The sequence below is a fragment of the Dendrobates tinctorius genome, unplaced genomic scaffold (genome assembly GCF_039654945.1).
Source record: "Dendrobates tinctorius isolate UK_male_01 unplaced genomic scaffold, ASM3965494v1 ptg000022l, whole genome shotgun sequence".
NCBI classification, from domain to species: domain Eukaryota; kingdom Metazoa; phylum Chordata; class Amphibia; order Anura; family Dendrobatidae; genus Dendrobates; species Dendrobates tinctorius.
The window spans coordinates 91,324,369-91,343,290 of NW_027361690.1; the positions used below are offsets into that span (position 1 = coordinate 91,324,369).

An 18,922-nucleotide genomic window follows, 5' to 3' on the forward strand; every position below is an offset into this window, starting at 1 on the left:
AGGGAATTTATCATTCCCACTGATATTCCATTCTCCTCATTGGCCCCTCATCTTTCTCCAGTCTCTTCTCTCATACACACAGAAATCTTCATATCATTAATACCCAGCAATTTATGAAGAATGTAATCGGTCTTCCTCCTACTAAACTTTACCCCCTCCAGTGTACCCTGAATGCAGAAGCCAGACTGATTAATGTTCAGCCTCCACCCTGTGCCAGTCATTGCACTGGTTGTCTGTCCACTGTAGAATACAACATAAACTTATCGCACTCACCCACAAAACTCTCAATAAGGCTGAACTGCTCTATATCTGTAGGAACTTTATAAAGTTATTGTATCTTTCTATGAGATATGAGTTACAGAAGAGATCCAATATGTTTCAGACGGGTTGTTGCTAAGTTTTCTTGTCTTTTTCACACTGATGTTATGTTATACGTATTTTATTTGGATTCTTCTAATGTTCAATCTTCAGGAGTGCATTGTAGCTTTGCCTCAGCATCATGAAAGACGTGCAGGAGAACTGATGCTGGTTAGATTCAGTATTTCGGTCATCTTCAGAGCACTGCAAGCAGACTCTAAAGCAATTTTTTGCAAATTCCACTCCTCACACCCCCAATAAATCATTTTTTCAGGATTTCCTTACTATTGCACAGGTGAGAGATCCTGAGGCAATTTCTGATGCCTTGATAACACAAGTCTACAAAAAGAAAACACAAAATTTCAGGTACCAAGGTTTTTTGAATGGATTTAGGGTATTTTGAGGAGCTGAATTCACACATCCTATTACTCTTGCTAAATTTTTGAGATGGTTCATCCATGAACATAACGCATTCTTCCTAATGTAATTTGTGTGTGATAACTTTTTGGTCTTTTGACATTTAAACAGTATCGTAGGTAATGAAATATCCCATAACAATTTTTTTAGTATTTCAGTCTGTTGGCTTACAATGCTATAAAAGCGCCTTTTTGAAGCCAGAATTATACTGTAATTGATCAACTGTTAACAATCTGAGAAACTAGAATCAATCTGGCAAACCAAAGTCCTATTCTTAATTGGCACCATAAATGTAATATAACACCGTTCAGACATTGTTGGCACCAAAATCACTATATACCAGTGTAATAATTCCATTACCAGTGCAATACTGAGGAAATCCTAAAAACATGATCTGTTGGGGGACTATGAGGACTAGAGTTTGGGAAACTCTGCTCTAAACCACAGAGCTGGCAAACGGCGTGTGCGCCTTACCTAGGCAAAAGTTGCACAATATAAAATTATAAATGGCTCTGTTCTGGAAAATAGAGCGGATTTTAATAGTTGGTAAATTGCGTAATTGCAGTTTGTTTTTTTTTGTTGTTTTTTTTTTTTTTACAAGCACTGAAATTTGAACTTGAGACAACCTATGTGTGATGGGTCTGATTAAATTCTAATTTGAGAGCATTGGAGAAACACTTACCTCTCTGAAATTAGGAAATCCATTGGCTCGAATGATCTTTTTGTAGAACTGTACAGATGCCTTTGGATAACGTGGCTTGTTTTTGCTCTTAAATTCAACATAGTAGAGTCCAAATCTCTCCGAGAATCCTTCATCCCACTCAAATTTATCGAGCAGCGACCAAGCTGTGTATCCTTGGATGTGAACGCCATCCTTTATAGCTGCCACAAAGAGACACAACTTTCACTACACAGACAAAGTTTCTATCTTTTCATCTCATTTATACTGTGTAACATTATAGACTCATGCGTGGCACTAGATGCGGTATTTGCTTCTTATGTCACTGGGCATCATGGCGACTCGGTCTGCATGTAGCGTGCTTTTTTTTTGTTCATGATAAATGCATTATTTGTTTGGCATATTCTACATTACAAGGAACACTAATATATTTATATATATATATATATATATATATATATATACACTAGCTGAACAGCCTGGCGCTGCCCGGGCATAGTAACTAACTGTGGATAGTTATAGCAAATTATAATTATCCTCTGTCCCATGCCCATATACCCATCATACATATCCTCCATCCCATAGTCCCATGCCCATATACCCATCACACATTCTCCATCCCATAGTCCCATGCCCATATACCCATCACACATATCCTTCATCTCAGTCCCATGCCCATATACCCATCATACATATCCGCCATCCCATAGTCCCGTGCCCATATACCCGTCATACATATCCTCCATCCCATAGTCCAGTGCCCATATACCCATCACACATCCTCCATCCCATAGTCAACCATTATGACATCATAATGAGCGGCGGGGCTTGCAACCTATGATATCAGCATCGCCATGGCAACCATTATGACATCATAATGAGGGGCGGGGCTTGATACACACTTTTTCCCCATTATGTAGATAGGGGCAAAATTGTTTGGTGAATTGGAACGCGTGGGGTTAAAGTTTCGCCTCACAACATAGCCTAGGACACTCTCGGGGTCCAGACGTGTGACTGCCAAATTTTGTGGCTGTAGCTGCAACGGTGCGGATGCCAATCCCGGACATACACACATACATACCCACACTAGAGCTTTATGTATTAGACTTATATATTTTTAGTTTCAATGCTAAAATTGGGAGACATATAGACAGGTTTGGACTGGCCAACAGGAGAATCCTCTGGTGCGCCACCACTCTCTTATATGAGCAGTACTTGGCACAATATACATGAATCACTATATACATACAAAGGCAGCACCTTATTCATTTATCAATCTACCCTGTTCATGGTTATGTAAATCTCTGATTCAAGATAATGTCACATTTACATGTAGCTGAAGAGTGGCGCCCTGGAGTTGGTTACTGGTGGGTCCTTGGCACCCCAGTCCGGTGCAGCATATAGAACAATACACTTCCACTTTCCTTCTATGGCTGTCTCACCTTTCAGCATCTCATTGATGTAACCTTTGAGGTACTGTATTCTCCATTCATCACACAGCTGGGCACACTGCATTTTCTCTGACACTCCATTCTCCGTTACCAGCACCAGTGGGTTTCCATATTGGGTCTGGTAGAAAAAATTGCTCTAAAAATTCATCCACTGAATGCAATGTACTAGATTAACAAATATGATGGAAAACTGAACGGAGGTGAGAAACAGATTTAAAAAAATGCCTTCGAGGATATGCAGCGATATGTCCGTATTCAATCTCTCCAGTGTCCCAAGTGCCCACATTTTTAACTGTGGAGTCATGGGCACTACACCCTGTATCTCTCTATTACTGGTATGTCCACTGGCTGCTTTCTCACCTTATTTCCTTGATTCTAACACACAAGTTGGCTTTATCTGTCCATTCGAATCTATCTCCTTTTGCATTTTCTCTTCTGACTCCTAATTAATCGTCGTCTGTGTCCAGTCTTCCTGCTGCTCCTCCCTTCTGCTCCTCCCTTCTGATCACACCTGGGCCTTTTCATGTGCTGTTAAGTTGCTATAAATTCAGAGGCACAGGTCTGTCTAGACCTTGGGCTGTCTTTTGCAAGGATTTCTTTTTTAAGGATAACATCAGAAATATGCCAGAAGTGACCAGAAGGTACGACTACCCGCTGTGTTTACATGTACTAAATTTCTTTTGCCTTCACACTTACTCTCACCATGCTGACATATGCTCTAACAGTTTTGGCTCCATTATTCCTCACTCTCCTTTGCTATCCGCAAACCCCAGCACCCACTAACCAAATAATCTCCCTTGACTTGAGAGCTCTCCTAATAAAATACAAAACAAGCCACCCACCCTCCTCCCACATGCTCTCCCTCTCTGCTTCTCCTCACTGCTGGAGACATATCTCCCAACCCTGGACCCCCACAGCTCATACCTCCCATTATTACCCCCTTCTATCATTCCCAACCCAATACAAACACCACAAATCTTTCCCATCTCAAATCCGTGCCCTTGACAACCACCACCCTGCTCCCCCTCTCTGGATCACTCTGGAATGCCTGCTCCGTCTGCAATAAACTCCATGTGATTCACGACCTCTTTACGTCTCTTAATTTCTCTTTCCTTGGCCTCACCGAAACATGGCTGACACCTTCCGACACCGCCTCCCCTGCTGCGCTATGATACGGCGGCCTCCACTTCACCCACACTCCTCGCCCTGGCAACAGACATGGAGGAGTGGGCCTTCTCCTTTCTTCCAACTGCACCTTCAAACCAATCCCACCTCTTCCCTCCCTAATCTTCCCCTCCTTTGAAGTCCACTCTACTCCCCCTCCAACCTCCAGGTGGCCGTCATATACCGACATCCGGGCCCAACCACTGCCTTTATTGATCAATTCTCCACCTGGCTCCTACACTTCCTTTCTGCTGACATTCCTACCATCATCATGGGCGACTTCAACATCCCCATTGACACCCACCAGTCGGCAAGCTCCAAACTCCTGTCCCTTACTTCATCTTTTGGACTTACTTAGTGGTCCTCCTCAGCCACCCACACAGACGGACACACATTAGACTTGGTCTTCAGCCGTCTCTGTTCCCTATCTAACTTCATAACCTCCCCTGTCCCTCTAGCTGACCACCATCTACTTACTTTCTCATCACTGTCCTCCTCACCTGGCACCCATGTCCAGCAACATGCACACCCCCGCAGAAACCTCGCACATCTAGACACGCGCACACTCTCTGACTCTATTCTACCACTGTCCTCCATAGCTTCACTCCACGACACTTCCACTAGTTTCTACAATGCCAGTCTTGCATTGGCCATGGACTCGGTCGCTCCTGTCATGCATAACAGAGTTCAACGAATCAATAGACAACCCTGGCACAATAACATCACTAAAAAGCTTCGGCAAGCATCCAGAATTGCAGAACGGCGCTGGAAGAAAACGCATTTGCAAGACGACTTCACTGCACTCAAACAAGCAACACTCGCATTCAAATCTGCCCTCACCTCTGCTGAACAGGCCTACTTTACATCCCTTGTATCTTCCTTATCCCACAACCCCAAACAGTTGTTCAATACTTTTAACTCCCTCCTCCGCCCACCACTGCCCCCTCTGACTTTCCTAATCTCTGCCGAGGACTTTGCTGCACACTTCAAAAACAAGATAGACCAAACACGGCAAGTCTTAGTTGCTCAACCACCACAACCCCTTTGCACGCCAGACCAATGCCCAAACCCCATAACCTCCCTACCTAACATCACTGAAGGGGAGCTTGCTCATCTCTCCAAGTCACACCTCACCACTTGTGCACTTGACCCTATCACATCCCACCTCCTCCCCAACATTACCACCACTCTTATCCCATCTCTAACCCACCTCTTCAACCTATCACTAACTTCTGGAACCTACCCTTCTGCTTTCAAGCATGCCATAATCACACCTATCCTTAAAAAGCCAACCCTCGACCCAACAGCCATATCCAGCTATCGCCCAATATCGCTGCTCTCATTCGCTTCTAAACTCCTAGAACAGAATGTCCACTCTGAACTTTCCTCCCACCTCTCATCTAACTTGCTCTTTGACAATCTGGTTTCTGTCCCTATCATTCCACTGAGAGAGCCCTGACCAAAATTACCAATGACTTACAACCAAAGCTAATGGACAATACTCTATACTCCTCCTTCTAGACCTGTCCTCTGCTTTTGACACAGTTGACCACTGCCTCCTACAGATCCTCTCCTCCTTTGGCATCAAAGACCTCGCCCTATCCTGGATCTCCTCATACCTTTGCAACTGCACATTCAGCGTCTCCCACTCCCACACTACCTCCTCATCCCACCCTCTCTCTGTTGGAGTCCCCCAAGCCTATGTTCTAGGACCCATACTCTTCTCAAACTATACACTTGGCCTGAGGCAACTCATAAAGTCCCATGGATTCCAGTACCACCTTTATGCCGATGATACTCAGATCTATCTCTCTGGCCCAGACGTCACCTCTCTGCTGTCCAGAATCCCGGAGTGTCTACCAGCCGTATCCTCCTCCTCTCGCTTCCTCAAACTCAATGTGGACAAATCTGAACTGATCATCTTTCCCCCATCTCACAGATTTTCCTTACCCAACCTATCTATAACAATTGACGACATCATGATTTCCCCCGTACCAGAGGTCCGCTGCCCTGTCCTTCAAACCGCACATCCAAGCTCTCTCCACCTCCTGTCGCCTCTAGCTCAAAAATATTTCCAGAATCCATCCCTTCCTCAACCCTCATTCTACTAAAATGCTTGTACAGGCCCTCATCATCTCCCGCCTCGACTATTGCAACATCTTTTTCCGTGGCCTCCCTGCTAACACCCTCGCACCTCTCCAGTCCATCCTTAACTCTGCTGTCCGTCTAATTCATCTCTCTCCTCGCTCCTCCGCTTTTCCCCTCTGCAAATCTCTTCACTGGCTCCCATTCCCTCAGCGTATCCAATTCAAATTACTAATACTGACCTACAAGGCCATCTATAACCTGTCTCCACCATATATCTCTGAACTAATCTCCCAAAATCTTCCCTCACGTATTCTCCGGTCCTCTCAAGACCTCTTTCTCTCCTCCACACTTATTCGCTCCTCACCCAACCGCCTCCATGGCTTCTCCCGAATAGCTCCCGTCCTCTGGAATTCTTTGCCCCAACACGTCCAACTATCAACCACAATTGGATCCTTCAGACGGATCCTGAAAACCTATCTCTTCAGGAAAGCTTACAGCCTGCAATGATCCCCCGCTGCCTTCTCACCACTACTGGAGCTACCGCCACACAATCACTGGAGCTGCTGACTCCCATGACAGCACCACGAGAGAGGGGATCCGCCCTTCGGGAACAGGAATCCTACAGATACAAAAAGGGCGGCACCTCTCCCACGCATCAGTTGGTTTCCTGTTCCTGAGGGGACGGGATCCTGCAGATGACCGGATCCCCGGCCGGCTGGCCGGTACAGGTAGCGAGGGGGTCTCCTACCTCGGCCTGGTGCGGAGCTCCTGGAAGACGCCACGGTGGCCCAGGATGGGTGGCATGGCGGTGGCGTAGACAGCAGGGACCGGTGTCCGGAGGAGGTCCGTCTCCATAAGCAGACCGCGCCGGTGAGTATACCCCCTGGGACTCCCAACTCCAGCGGCGCGATCGCGGTGGTCGGGGGGGCCGGCGCGGCTGCAGAGCGTTGGGGCCGGGGAGCGCTCCATAGTGCAGTGCCCAGGCGTCCCGAGTGACTTCCGGTCACGTCGGAGTCGCGGTGACGTCAGGGGGCGGAGCCTCGGGGCGCTTCCGGGTCGGCGGCGCCACTGCGCAGGCGCGGACACCCAAGATGGCAGCACCCATCGGGAGGACGCCAGCTGGGGAGGGGGGCCCTATTAGGGGAGGGGCGTGGCAGGAGGATATCTGCTGTCTGGAGGAGGGGTATATAGGCAGGACCCTAGATGGGTGCCTTGCCTCGGCCACATTATTGCGAGCCAGTAATGGAGAGCGAGCAGCAAAAGCAGCAGCAACGGCGGCAACAGTGACAATCTTCACTGCCGCCCCTTGGATGACCTTAGGCAGGTCAAACTGAAGAAGAAGAAAGAGGCCCGTGACAGTAAGGAGCGTCCAGGATGAAGTGACCAGTCCAGTCATAAGAGCTCCGCTAGGCGGACAGGAGCATCGACTGAGAAAAATCCCCCTCATTCTCCGGTACTTGATTGTGGCACTGGTAAGTGATCTTCGTGAATGTTCACTCAGTGACGGGGCCTCCTTCTGTGTTTTATTCTAGGGGAAGAAAGCTACGAGTAAAACCAGACACAGGGAATGCGCACTCTGTGCATGCCCATTTACCAGATTCATGCCCCAAAAAGTTATGTCCCCCCTGTATCCAGCAGACAGTGGCGGAGGAATCGCCCGCAGTAGCGGCGTGTTTAAGGGATATAGTAAGGGCAGAGATGAAGGAAACCCTAAGATCCCTGTCCCAACCAGAGAGTGTAAGGGGTGAGGACCCGGTGGAGTCAGATTCCTCGACAGAGTGGAGGAGAAGTAGGGGCTCCCATATTTCATCTCCCTCGTCCTCAGAAGAAGAGGACTCTGGTCGGTTTTGCCTGCCGCTCGACCGAGTAGACAAATTGGTAAAAGCGGTCAGAGGAACAATGGAGGTGGAGGAGCCGAAGCCTCAATTATCCATGCAGGATGTGATGTTCGGGGGGCTGGAGCAGAGGAAGCGTAGGGTCTTCCCACTAAACGAAAAGATGCAGGATCTCATCCGCAGAGAGTGGAAAAAGCCAGATAAAAGATGGTCGCTACCACCAGCCCTCAAGCGGAGATATCCCTTTGACGACACAGCAATGAATACTTGGGACAAGGCCCCCAAATTAGATGCAGCTATTGCGAAAGCATCTAAAAAATCCTCGCTACCCTTTGAGGACATGGGGTCCCTTAAAGATCCTCTAGACAGGAAGGCAGATACCTTCCTTAAAAATACCTGGGAGATGGCAGCCGGTTCCTTAAGACCAGCAGTAGCATCGACTTGCACGGCCACGTCCATGATGGTCTGGTTGGACCAGTTAGAGTCGCAGTTAAAACAGGGAACATCTAGACAGGCAATCCTGGGGGCCCTTCCAATAATCCAGGATGGCGCAGCCTTCCTAGCGGATGCCTCGGCTGATGCAGTCAGAATGGCCGCCAGGGCAGCAGGACTCTCTAATGCGGCTCGGAGAGCCCTGTGGCTGAAGTGCTGGCCGGGAGATATTCAGTCCAGGGCGAAACTCTGTACTATCCCGTGTGAGGGGGAATATTTATTCGGAGCAGTCCTGGCGAATTACTGGAGAGGGCCGGGGATGATAAAAAGAAATTCCCAAACCTTTGGGCCGCATCTTACCGTCGTCCGTTTAATAGGAGGAGATTCGGTCAAGGGAGAAGACGTAACCCTTCACCTAATAGAGACCGTCCCAGATGGGAGGATAGAAGGAGAAGAGGTACGGGCTTCATGTTCAGACGCTCGTCGAGAGAGCGTAAAAGACAAAACCAATGACTAGCAATTCCCGTGGGGGGTAGACTGTCATCCTTCCTCCCAGCATGGCTACAGGTCACCAATAGTGACTGGGTGCGGAATGTGATATCCACCGGACTCAGGTTGGAGTTCACTCAAGTCCCACGGGATACCTTTAAACCAACACCCTTAAGGTCTTCACCCTTCGAGCAATCGGCTTTAGAAGCAGAGGTCTTGAACCTGTCTAAAAAAACGTTCTGATAGAGGTTCCAGAGTCTGAGAGAGGAAGATTCTACTCTCCCTTATTCCTAATCCAAAAGCCGGATAAAACATTCAGAACGATTATTAATTTACGTTTCCTTAATGAATTTTTGGTTAAACGCACCTTTAAAATGGAATCCATTAGTTCTACAATAAAGATGCTGTTTGAAGGGTGTTTTATGGCGGTAGTGGACTTTAAAAACGCATACTATCATGTGCCCATCCACGCAGATTTCCAGCAGTTCCTGAGAGTGGCGGTATCAATAGACGGTATAATCCGTCATTATCAATATAGAGCCCTTCCCTTTGGTCTCTCAGCAGCGCCCCAGGTATTTACAAAAATAGTGGCTGAGGTTATGGCTCATTTACGGGAAGTTGACATCTTAGTTATCCCATACTTGGATGATTTTTTGATTGTGGGAAATTCAGTGGACCATTGTCTATCTCAGATTAAAAAGGCTAAGTCCAGATTAGAGAACCTCGGATGGATTATAAATTACGAAAAGTCCCGATTTCAGCCCTTAAAGGTCCAGAAGTTTCTAGGCTTGCTGTTAAATTCAGAAACCCAGCAGTGTCTGTTACCCGTAGATAAATTACAGCAGATACAGCAGCAGGTTCTTCGGGCAATCGATAGACCCAGGCCATGTCCTTGTTAGGCTCCCTAACCTCATGTATCCCAGCGGTCAAGTGGGCACAATTCCACACTAGGGCCCTTCAGAATGACGTCCTGGTTAATAGCAGAACCTTAGAGGGCTTTTTGCAGGGTCAGGTATTGCTAAGCCCCTCAACTATTACATCTCTTAGGTGGTGGCTCGATGTCGGAAATTTAGCCTCGGGGGTGCCCTGGGTGGTACAGATAACCCGCATAATAACCACAGATGCTAGTCCTTGGGGTTGGGGGGCCCATATGGGGGACATAGTGGTACAGGGACAGTGGAACTCCGATGCTGAGATCTCATCTAACCAGAGGGAGCTGCTGGCGATTGAATTGGCCATTAAAAAACTCATTATGTATCTACAGGGCCATCATGTGAGGATACTTTCGGACAACCAGGTAGCGGTAGCCTATGTCAACCACCAAGGTGGAACCCGCGCCAACGCCCTGATGCGGATAACGGAACGTCTCCTTCAGATAGCAGAGAAAAAAATTTCTATCTTTAACCGCGCTCCACATCAGCGGAAAAGACAACGTGAAGGCAGACTTTCTAAGCCGCAGGGCCCTAAGGCAGGGAGAATGGGCCTTAAACTCAGACATCTACAATCAGATTGTCCGCAAATGGGGTCGACCGGAGGTGGACCTCTTTGCCACCAAGGAAAACAGGAAGGAAAAAACTTTCTGTTCCTTTTAATCCCAGGGAAAATCCACTGGCAGTGGACGCCCTCCTAATAAAATGGGACTTTTCGCTGGCTTACGCCTTTCCGCCTTTGAACCTTCTACCTCTGGTAGTGAGGAAGATCAGGGAAGACGGGGCAAGAGTCATATTGATTGCCCCCTTCTGGCCCAGAAGGACCTGGTTTGCATGGTTGAGGACCATGTCAGTAGGCGATCCTTGGGTACTGTCGAATCTTCCAGATCTCCTCTACCAGGGGCCAGTCAACCACCCACAAGTAGCGGGACTCCGTTTGACGGCATGGTGTTTGAGAGGACACTATTGAGGGATAGAGGGTTCTCAGAAAATGTAATCAATACACTCCTAAAAAGTAGGAAACAAACCACCACAGGTATATATGCTAGAACCTGGAGGCGATTCCTGTCCACCTGTGAGTTTAATATCAGGGATGGAATACCTGTAAAACAGATCCTAGAATTCCTCCAGAGGGGTCTCGAGTTGGGCCTTTCCACTAGCACATTGAAAGTGCAAGTTTCAGCTTTAGGGGCCCTATTTGCATGCGACATTGCCGGTAACCATTGGGTAGCGAGATTCATTAAGGCAGTTACCAGATCAAGACCCATACTCAAAGATAGGTGTATGCCTTGGGACTTAAATTTAGTCCTGACAGCCATGACAGAGAAACCGTTTGAACCTCTGGATTCTGCTTCACTAAAGACGATATCACTTAAGACAGCCTTTTTGGTAGCAATAACATCTGCACGTAGAATAGGCCTTTTTGTATCTGTAGGTTTCCTGTTCCCGAAGGGCGGATCCCCTCTCTCGTGGTGCTGTCATGGGCTTCCGAAAAATACCGTTACCGGTACGCAACTTAATACTTTATATCCTTCATATGACGTTATATGCAAATATAATAACCTGTAATTTGGCCATAGGCTATGCTAAAAACATTTTTTTTTTACATTTTGAGCTTCTATAAGCAGAAATACGGTAAATGCCAAATAAATGGATAACGCTTATAAAGGTTTTTTTTTTGGCACTTTTCCTATAGGAATTTATTTTTACTTTTTTAAAATATGTAGGTAGCCTGCAGGGGGAAAAAAATCCTGTTTTGTGTTTTTTTTCTTAAATAGACCTTTATGTAAAAATTGCTGAAAATAAGGATTATGTTTACTGCATTAGAGATGTGAAGAAATAATAACATATATAAATTACCTTAACAAAATTTAGCAGTCTGCGGAAACCCCATGGGACAGAGTATAGCCACTTTGACTCTGGCTCAGGCCACTTGGGGTCCACCAACTCTGTCAGATCTCGGTCTGTGAAGTAACTTGGCCCCTGTGTGGATGGGAAGTTTCTGCTTGTGATATATCTGGTGGTGAAGTGACCTACCCCAAGAAAGTCACTTGTACCTTTAATATAGGCCTTCTCTTGAGAGGTAAATATAGGAAGTCTTGACATCCCCAGACCCTGCTGTATGCTCTTCTGTCCTGAAAGTAGGAGATTTATCATACATGGCAGTGGGAATGCTGATACTTGATAAACCGTTTCCTAATTGAACCAACAGAACAATCAAACTTTGCCGGACTAATGCCCCATTCCCGATGGGCTCACTTGCCTATATATTCTTTCATGATCTGTGGGTAGTCTCCATTGTATAGAGGATTGGCAAACCATCCAAAATTAAATTGTACAAATCTTTCTGCAGCTTCAATGTCCTTCTGGTTGGAGATATCTACTGGCTCTCCCCACTCTGTAGTCAGCGAGATCCCTATCATTCCTGTAGAAGAGGAAACACACAAACAGAATAAATGCAAAGCAACAAATACAATGGACTGATTTTATTGGTCAATACTCTCTGCATTTCTCTACATTCTATATATTACATACTGTATATTCAGTTTGGTAAATTTCTATAATTGTGGAAACAACATAATAGAAATAGGCAAGGCAAAGTATATTATTTCCAACTTTACAGTCATAGCTGAAAGTGTTGGTACCCTTGAAATTGTTCCAGAAAATGAAGTATTTCTCACAGAAATTTATTGTAATTACATGTTTTGTAATACACTTTTATTTTGCTTGTGTGTATTGGTGCAACACAAAAAAAAAGCGGAAAAAAAAATGCAAACTGGACATAATTACACACAAAACCTCAAAAAAGGGCTAGACAAAATTGTTGCCACCCTCAACTTAATATTTAGTTCCACACCCTTTGGAATAAATCACTTCCTATAACCCTCAACAAGATTCTTACACCTCTCAACTGGAATTTTGGACCACTCTGATTTTGCAAACTACTCCAGGCCTCTCATATTTGAAGAGTGTCTTCTCCCAACAGCAATTTTATGATCTCTTCACAGGTGTTCAATGGGATTTAGATCTGGACTTATTGCTGGCCACCTCTGAACTCTCCACCGCTTTGTTTCCATCCATTTCTGGGCGCTTCTCGAAGTATGTTTGGGGTCATTGTCCTGCTGGAAGATCCATGACCTAGGATGCAAACCCAGCTTTCTGACATAGGGAACTACATTGCAACTCACAATTCTTTGGTAATCTTCAGATTTCATGATGCCATGCACATCGTCAAGGCACCCAGTGCCAGAGGCAGCAAAACAACTTTAAGGCTATGTGCCCACGTTAGTGTATTTAAACGCGTAGAAAACCGGACTCCTTCCCAGAAACCGCGCGTTTTATATCCGCGCATTTTTTGCTCGATTTTTGCTCAAAAACTGTGTTTTTGATGCGTTTTTTTCCCGCTCGGTTTCTGGGAACATTGGAAATGGCTAAAAACGCTCAGCTATGCGGAAAATAATGAGCATGCTGCGTTTTTAGCTGCTAAGCGTTTTCTAAGCATTTAAAAGCGCATGCATTGGCACAAAAAGCCAAAAATGCATGCAATTTAATGGGAAGCTTCTTTTAAGCGTTTCTGCAGCGTCTGATCCGGCACAAATGCTGCGCAAATGCTTAAAAAAAAATGCAACGTGGGCACACAGCCTAAAACATCTTTGAACCTCCACCATATTTCTTTGTAGGCCTCATTCTGTTTTTGATAAACAGTAGAATGATGTGCTTTACCAAAAAGCTATATCTTGATCTCATCTGGCAACAAGGCTTTTGGCTTACTCACGTACATTTTAGCAAACTGCAGTCTAGCTTTTTATTTCTCGTCAGCAGTGGAGTCCTCCTGGGTCTTATGCCATAGCTTTTCATTACATTAACATGTCATCAGATAATTCATGCTGACACTCATGCACCCTAAGCCTGCAGGGCAGCTTGAATTTATTTGGAACTTGATTTTGGCTACTTATCTACCATCTGGACTATCCTAGTACATCAGAGACCAGAGATGCTACAGCCATCGGCCTGGATCCTGAGGCAGAGATCCTAAAATCAAAGGGGCTCTCTGACCCAGTAATATCTATCATGCAGAATAGTAGAAAACCGGTAACCTCAGCCATATACCGGAAAATCTGGAAAACATTCTGTTCTCAATGTAAAGTGCCAGTATCAGTCACCCAGGGTCCAGATATTCCTCATATTCGCGACTTCCTCCAGGCGGGCTTTGACAGAGGACTAAAGCCTAGTACGCTGAAAGTACAAGTATCAGCTTTAGCTTCAGATTTTGACTTTCCACTAACCAATCATCCCTGGGTAGCGAGGTTCATAAAAGCCACACAGCGTATGAGACCCACAATCCGTAGCTCGATACCACCTTGGGATCTCAGCTTAGTCCTAGATGACCTATGCAAGGATCCATATGAACCACTAGAGCAGGCCCTCTTAAGATCAGTGACATTCAAAACTCTCTTCCTAGTAGCAATAACTACTGCTAGACTCATAGGGGAGATTCAGGCCCTGGCTATAGAGCATCCATATTTAAAGATTCAAGAAGACTGCATCATCTTAATTAAATCCGGCCTTTCTTCCCAAGGTGGTTACAGATTTCCACCGCAGTCAAGAAATAGTACTACCTGCTTTCTGCCAGAATTACAACAACGAGAAAGAATGCTCTCTCCACCTCTTGGACGTTAAAAAAGCCGTTCTCCAATACTTAGAACTCACAAAAGACTGAAGAGTATACTCTAATCTCTTTATCCAAATGGCAGGCAAAAACAGAGGAAAGACTGCATTGAAAGCTACCCTGGCCAGAAGGTTGAAGTCAACTATCAGTGCAACATATGTGTCGGCGGGGGAAACCCCGCCAGAAAACCTTAGGGCCCATTCTCTAAGAGCCGTTTCTGCCTCATGGGCAGAGAGCGCGGGAGCATCCATGGACCAGATATGCAAGGCCACAACCTGGTCTAAATTTAATATCTTTTGTAAACATTATAAATTGAATGTTACGGCAAATCATCAAACGGCCTTTGGGAGGAAAGTCCTCCAGGCTGTAATCCCGCCCTAGTTGTAGTAATTTGGTAATTCCCCTGGTGGTGCTGTCAGGAGGGACGTCCTAGAAAGTAGGAATTAGTCCTACCGGTAATGGTATTTCCAGGAGTCCATCATGACAGCACCCCTTATATACCCTCCCTTGGACTTCCAGTCTGATATGTGATGTAACATGTGTAGAAGGAAGTTCAATAAAATTGCGTTGCATCCATCCTGGTGTTGTACTTTAGAAAATCACTGAAGGGTGTTAGTGGGGAGGGGCTATTTAACCTGTCCCTGTTCCTGTCCCTATTAAGGATAAGAAGGACAACCTCCTGGTGGTGCTGTCATGATGGACTCCTGGAAATACCATTACTGAGTGACGTCACCGCTACTCACTGAGTCTGTGCGCGCTGCTTCTCAGTCATTCCCCAGTAGTTTACAGCCGGGAGCAGTCACATTAGCATCGCTCCCGGTTGTAAACTGATTAACCCCCTGAGATGGATTTATGCCGTGGGAATGACTGTACGCCGGACAGGTATGGGATATTGTTGGTTTATTATTTTAAGTTTTGTTGCAGGAGAATGAGGGCTTTAATATTGGAATAGCAGTTTAATAAAGATGGAAAAAATGTGTAGTGTATTATTTCATTAAAAGACTATTATTGTGTGTGTGTTTATTTAACCCTTTAGGAACTCTAGGATTCGTAATGGATAGGTGTCTTATTGACACCTCTCCATTACTAAGCAGGCTTAATGTCACCTTACAATAGCAAGGTGACATTAACCCCTCATTACCCCACTTGCCACCGCTACAGGGCAGTGGAAAGAATGGGGCAAACCTCCAGAATAGGTGCATCTAATAGATGCCCCTTTTCTGGGCAGCTGCGGGCTGCTGTTTTTAGGCTGTGCGGGGCCTATATCAATGTCCCCTTACCAGCCTGAGAATATCAGCCCTCAGCTATGAGCTTTAGTTAGGCTGGTTGTCAAAAATGGGGGGACCCTACACGGTTTTTTTTAAAGTATTTATTTAAATAATTAAAAAAAAACAGCGTGGGGACCCCTCTATTCTTGAGAACTAATCTTGCTGAAGTTGACAGCTGAGGGTTACAGCCCCCAGCTATAAGTTTCGTCTGGTTGGTTCATAAAATAAGGGGGACCCCAGGCTGTTTTTTTTTTAAAATATATATATACACACATACAGTGCAAGAGCGGCAGATGAATACGCTCATCCCCCGCTCCTGCTCTCACTGCAATTAGCGGCTGTAGGTGTTAGATGATGGAAGCAGTACATCATCTGACACCAGTGACCGGAGGTAAACTTCATACCTCCGATCATAGCTCCTGCTGTCTTTTGACAGCGTGGGAACCGCAGCTCTCTGACTGGCGGGGAGGATTTCCCTTCCGATCAGGAGCTGTGTTTGCTGCTCTGTCATGCATATGACAGTGTGTCAAACACTGTATTGTATTGATCCGAACCCCATTCATTCAAGTGAATGGGGTTCGGGTCCGCTCTGCTGGATGACAGGCTGAATGGAATCATCATTCAGCCTGCCATCTAGATGTAGCAGTGCCGAGTGATGTCACATCCGGCTGTACTTGACTTTTCTGCAGCAAATACGCTGCAAGAAAAGTCAACCAGAGTATTTGCAGTGTTTTTTTTACCATCCATTCAAGTCAATGTGTGAAAAACGCTGAAAGAAGTGACATGCTCTATGTCTAAAAAATGCTGCAAAGCACAAAATCCTGATCACAAAAAAAACAATCTGTGTATGAGATTTCTGAAACCTCAAAGGCTTTGCTGCTAATGAAAAAAGCAGCTGAAAATTAGCATAAAAAAAGCTGCAAAAACGCCCTGTGTGAACTTACCCCAAAGGATCATTAAACTAAATGCTAGTAAGCACCAAAATCTGCTGCCCAGCTGACTTGGTGATCTCCGTCAGCACTGAAAGAGATGATGGCTTGTCAGTCGCCTGACCAAATCAGCCTGTGGCTGTGGTCAGGTGTCAGATTGACAGGACCTTATTACATCTGATGGGATGATGTCCCGTTTATTAGTCACCTTGACTGCTGCATATCCGTACTCTTAATTAAGGATCCACACACAATGCAAAGATTCAGTAAATTTGTCCCCTTTCTATCTGGTTTCAGATGTGGTTTTCATATTGCCCCACCTGTTACGTGACACAGATGAGTTTGAACAAACATCACATGCTTGAAACAGTTGTTTACCCACAATGACTGTATTAATGAATGGGCTTTGAGGTCTAAAGGTCCCGTTACACATAGCGATGCTCCAGCGATCCCGACAATGATACGACCTGGTAAAGATCGCTGGTGTGTCGCTACATGGTCGCTAGTAAGCTGTCAAACAGGCAGATCTACTCAACGACGCATCAACAATCCGGTGATCCGTATAACAACCTCGGCGGTCATTGGGACCTTGTCACACAGCAGCTATTCTGACGACTCACGCCTGCGTCCCTGAGTTCTGAGTTGCCGACGAGGTCGCTCGTCGGCGTCAAACACAGCGATGCATGCTGGTCAGCGGGACACCAGCGATCAAAAAATGGCCTAGGACATTCGAGCACGATCAGCGACATCACAGTGGGGGCTCGGTCGCCGCTATGTGTCACGCGTAGCGAGATCGCTGTTGCGTCACAAAATCTGTGACGTTTCAGCGATCTCGCTGACGATCTCGCTATGTGAGACGGGGCCTTAAGTTTGGACCAGTCGTACTGTGGGGATCTGAGTGTTGCAGCCACAAATATTCCTCATCATAGAGACAGACTGTGTTTCGGGGCGGCTTGTGGGCAGATCTTTCCTTTGTCTTTCCTTAGTTTCTCTGGCTTAGATCAGTAAGATAAGACTCTGCCTACAGTCCCGGCCCAAAGCACGGGCATATCATTAACTGAATACTTCTAACATTGATTACACAAGAACCACAAGACTGATTTCTTCACCCCAGGTATCGTTTTAATCAGTGTAACAGCCCCAACCTGACAATGTCTGTAGTTTACTTAGCAAACTCCTGCTGACACATTTGCTTTAAGAAATAGAGTACTTGTGCCTCCAACAATCACCAATAACTTTAAATAAAAGTGCATTAATGCAAGCCAGGAATCGGGGAACAATGGTTTGAAAGTTTGGTTACTAGTGATACGCTGCTTAATCCCCAGTTTTTCATTGTGGTTGTTAAAATAGGGCGTCCCTATTAACAATTTATCTATGCCTTTCATCATCTTTTACTGCTCTATTAACCAAAATATTTATTTATTTATTTATTTTACTCACTTATATAGCGCCATTATTTCCACAGCGCTTTACAGACATTATCATCACTGTCCCCATTGGGGCTCACAATCTACATTCCCTATCAGTAGATCTTTGGATATTATGTAATTTAGTGAGAAGAGATCAGTTAATTTTTAGTGGAACGTAAATGGTTCATACCTTTCTGCTTGCCGCGCCAATGTTTGTCATAACTGTGCCAAACTCTGGCATGTGCCTGCAATATATAAAAATGTGGTTTAAAGAGGCCCAAGGCATAGTTCGTAATTTTGATGTTAAATTATTTTCCTTGTATACAGTATGTAAATGTACATGAATGTCTTCCATATGACTTATGTGTAATTAAAAGCAATCTGTCACCACCATTATTCTGTCTTCTCGGAAAGCTGCATAAGGTGGTGACAGACACAATGATTTCAGCTAATTAATATATATATATATATATATATATATATATATATATATAGTATTTTTCATGTATTTCTTTCTAGCCTTTTATCTTTGGGTAATATAGTAATACACAGTCAGTGACGAACCTTGATGAGGTAGTGGGCTGCCTTATATACTCCAGTTCCTCTTAGCTTTAGGCCTGGTGCATGTTCTCCTGTTTCATATCCTTCAACAGCGACGGACTACAAGATAAAGCAACACTTTGTGTGACACGGGCCATTTACCTGTGACGAATTCGAATGTTATGTCTGAGAGAATTATGATAAAGTGATAGGAAAAAAATGCCTGTGTACTGCGCAACTGGGGAAAGCATTTCACATGTACTTGC

General features: G+C 45.4%; 1 protein-coding gene across 3 annotated transcripts in view; it reads right to left on the reverse strand.

Moving 5' to 3' along the window:
* LCTL (lactase like) overlaps window positions 1–18,922 on the reverse strand; it is a 55,854-nt gene that overhangs the window by 7,084 nt on the left and 29,848 nt on the right. Inside the window, exons 6-11 of one of the 3 annotated variants that reach the window (XM_073568901.1) lie at window positions 18,681–18,776; window positions 18,307–18,361; window positions 12,105–12,266; window positions 11,702–11,976; window positions 2,896–3,022; window positions 1,457–1,656 (exon numbers count right to left, since the gene is read on the reverse strand). In XM_073568901.1, the coding sequence (XP_073425002.1) occupies window positions 1,457–1,656; window positions 2,896–3,022; window positions 11,702–11,976; window positions 12,105–12,266; window positions 18,307–18,361; window positions 18,681–18,776 (915 nt within the window). The remainder of the gene's footprint in view (window positions 1–1,456; window positions 1,657–2,895; window positions 3,023–11,701; window positions 11,977–12,104; window positions 12,267–18,306; window positions 18,362–18,680; window positions 18,777–18,922) is intronic. The other 2 variants (XM_073568902.1, XM_073568903.1) reach the window with 2 other exon arrangements.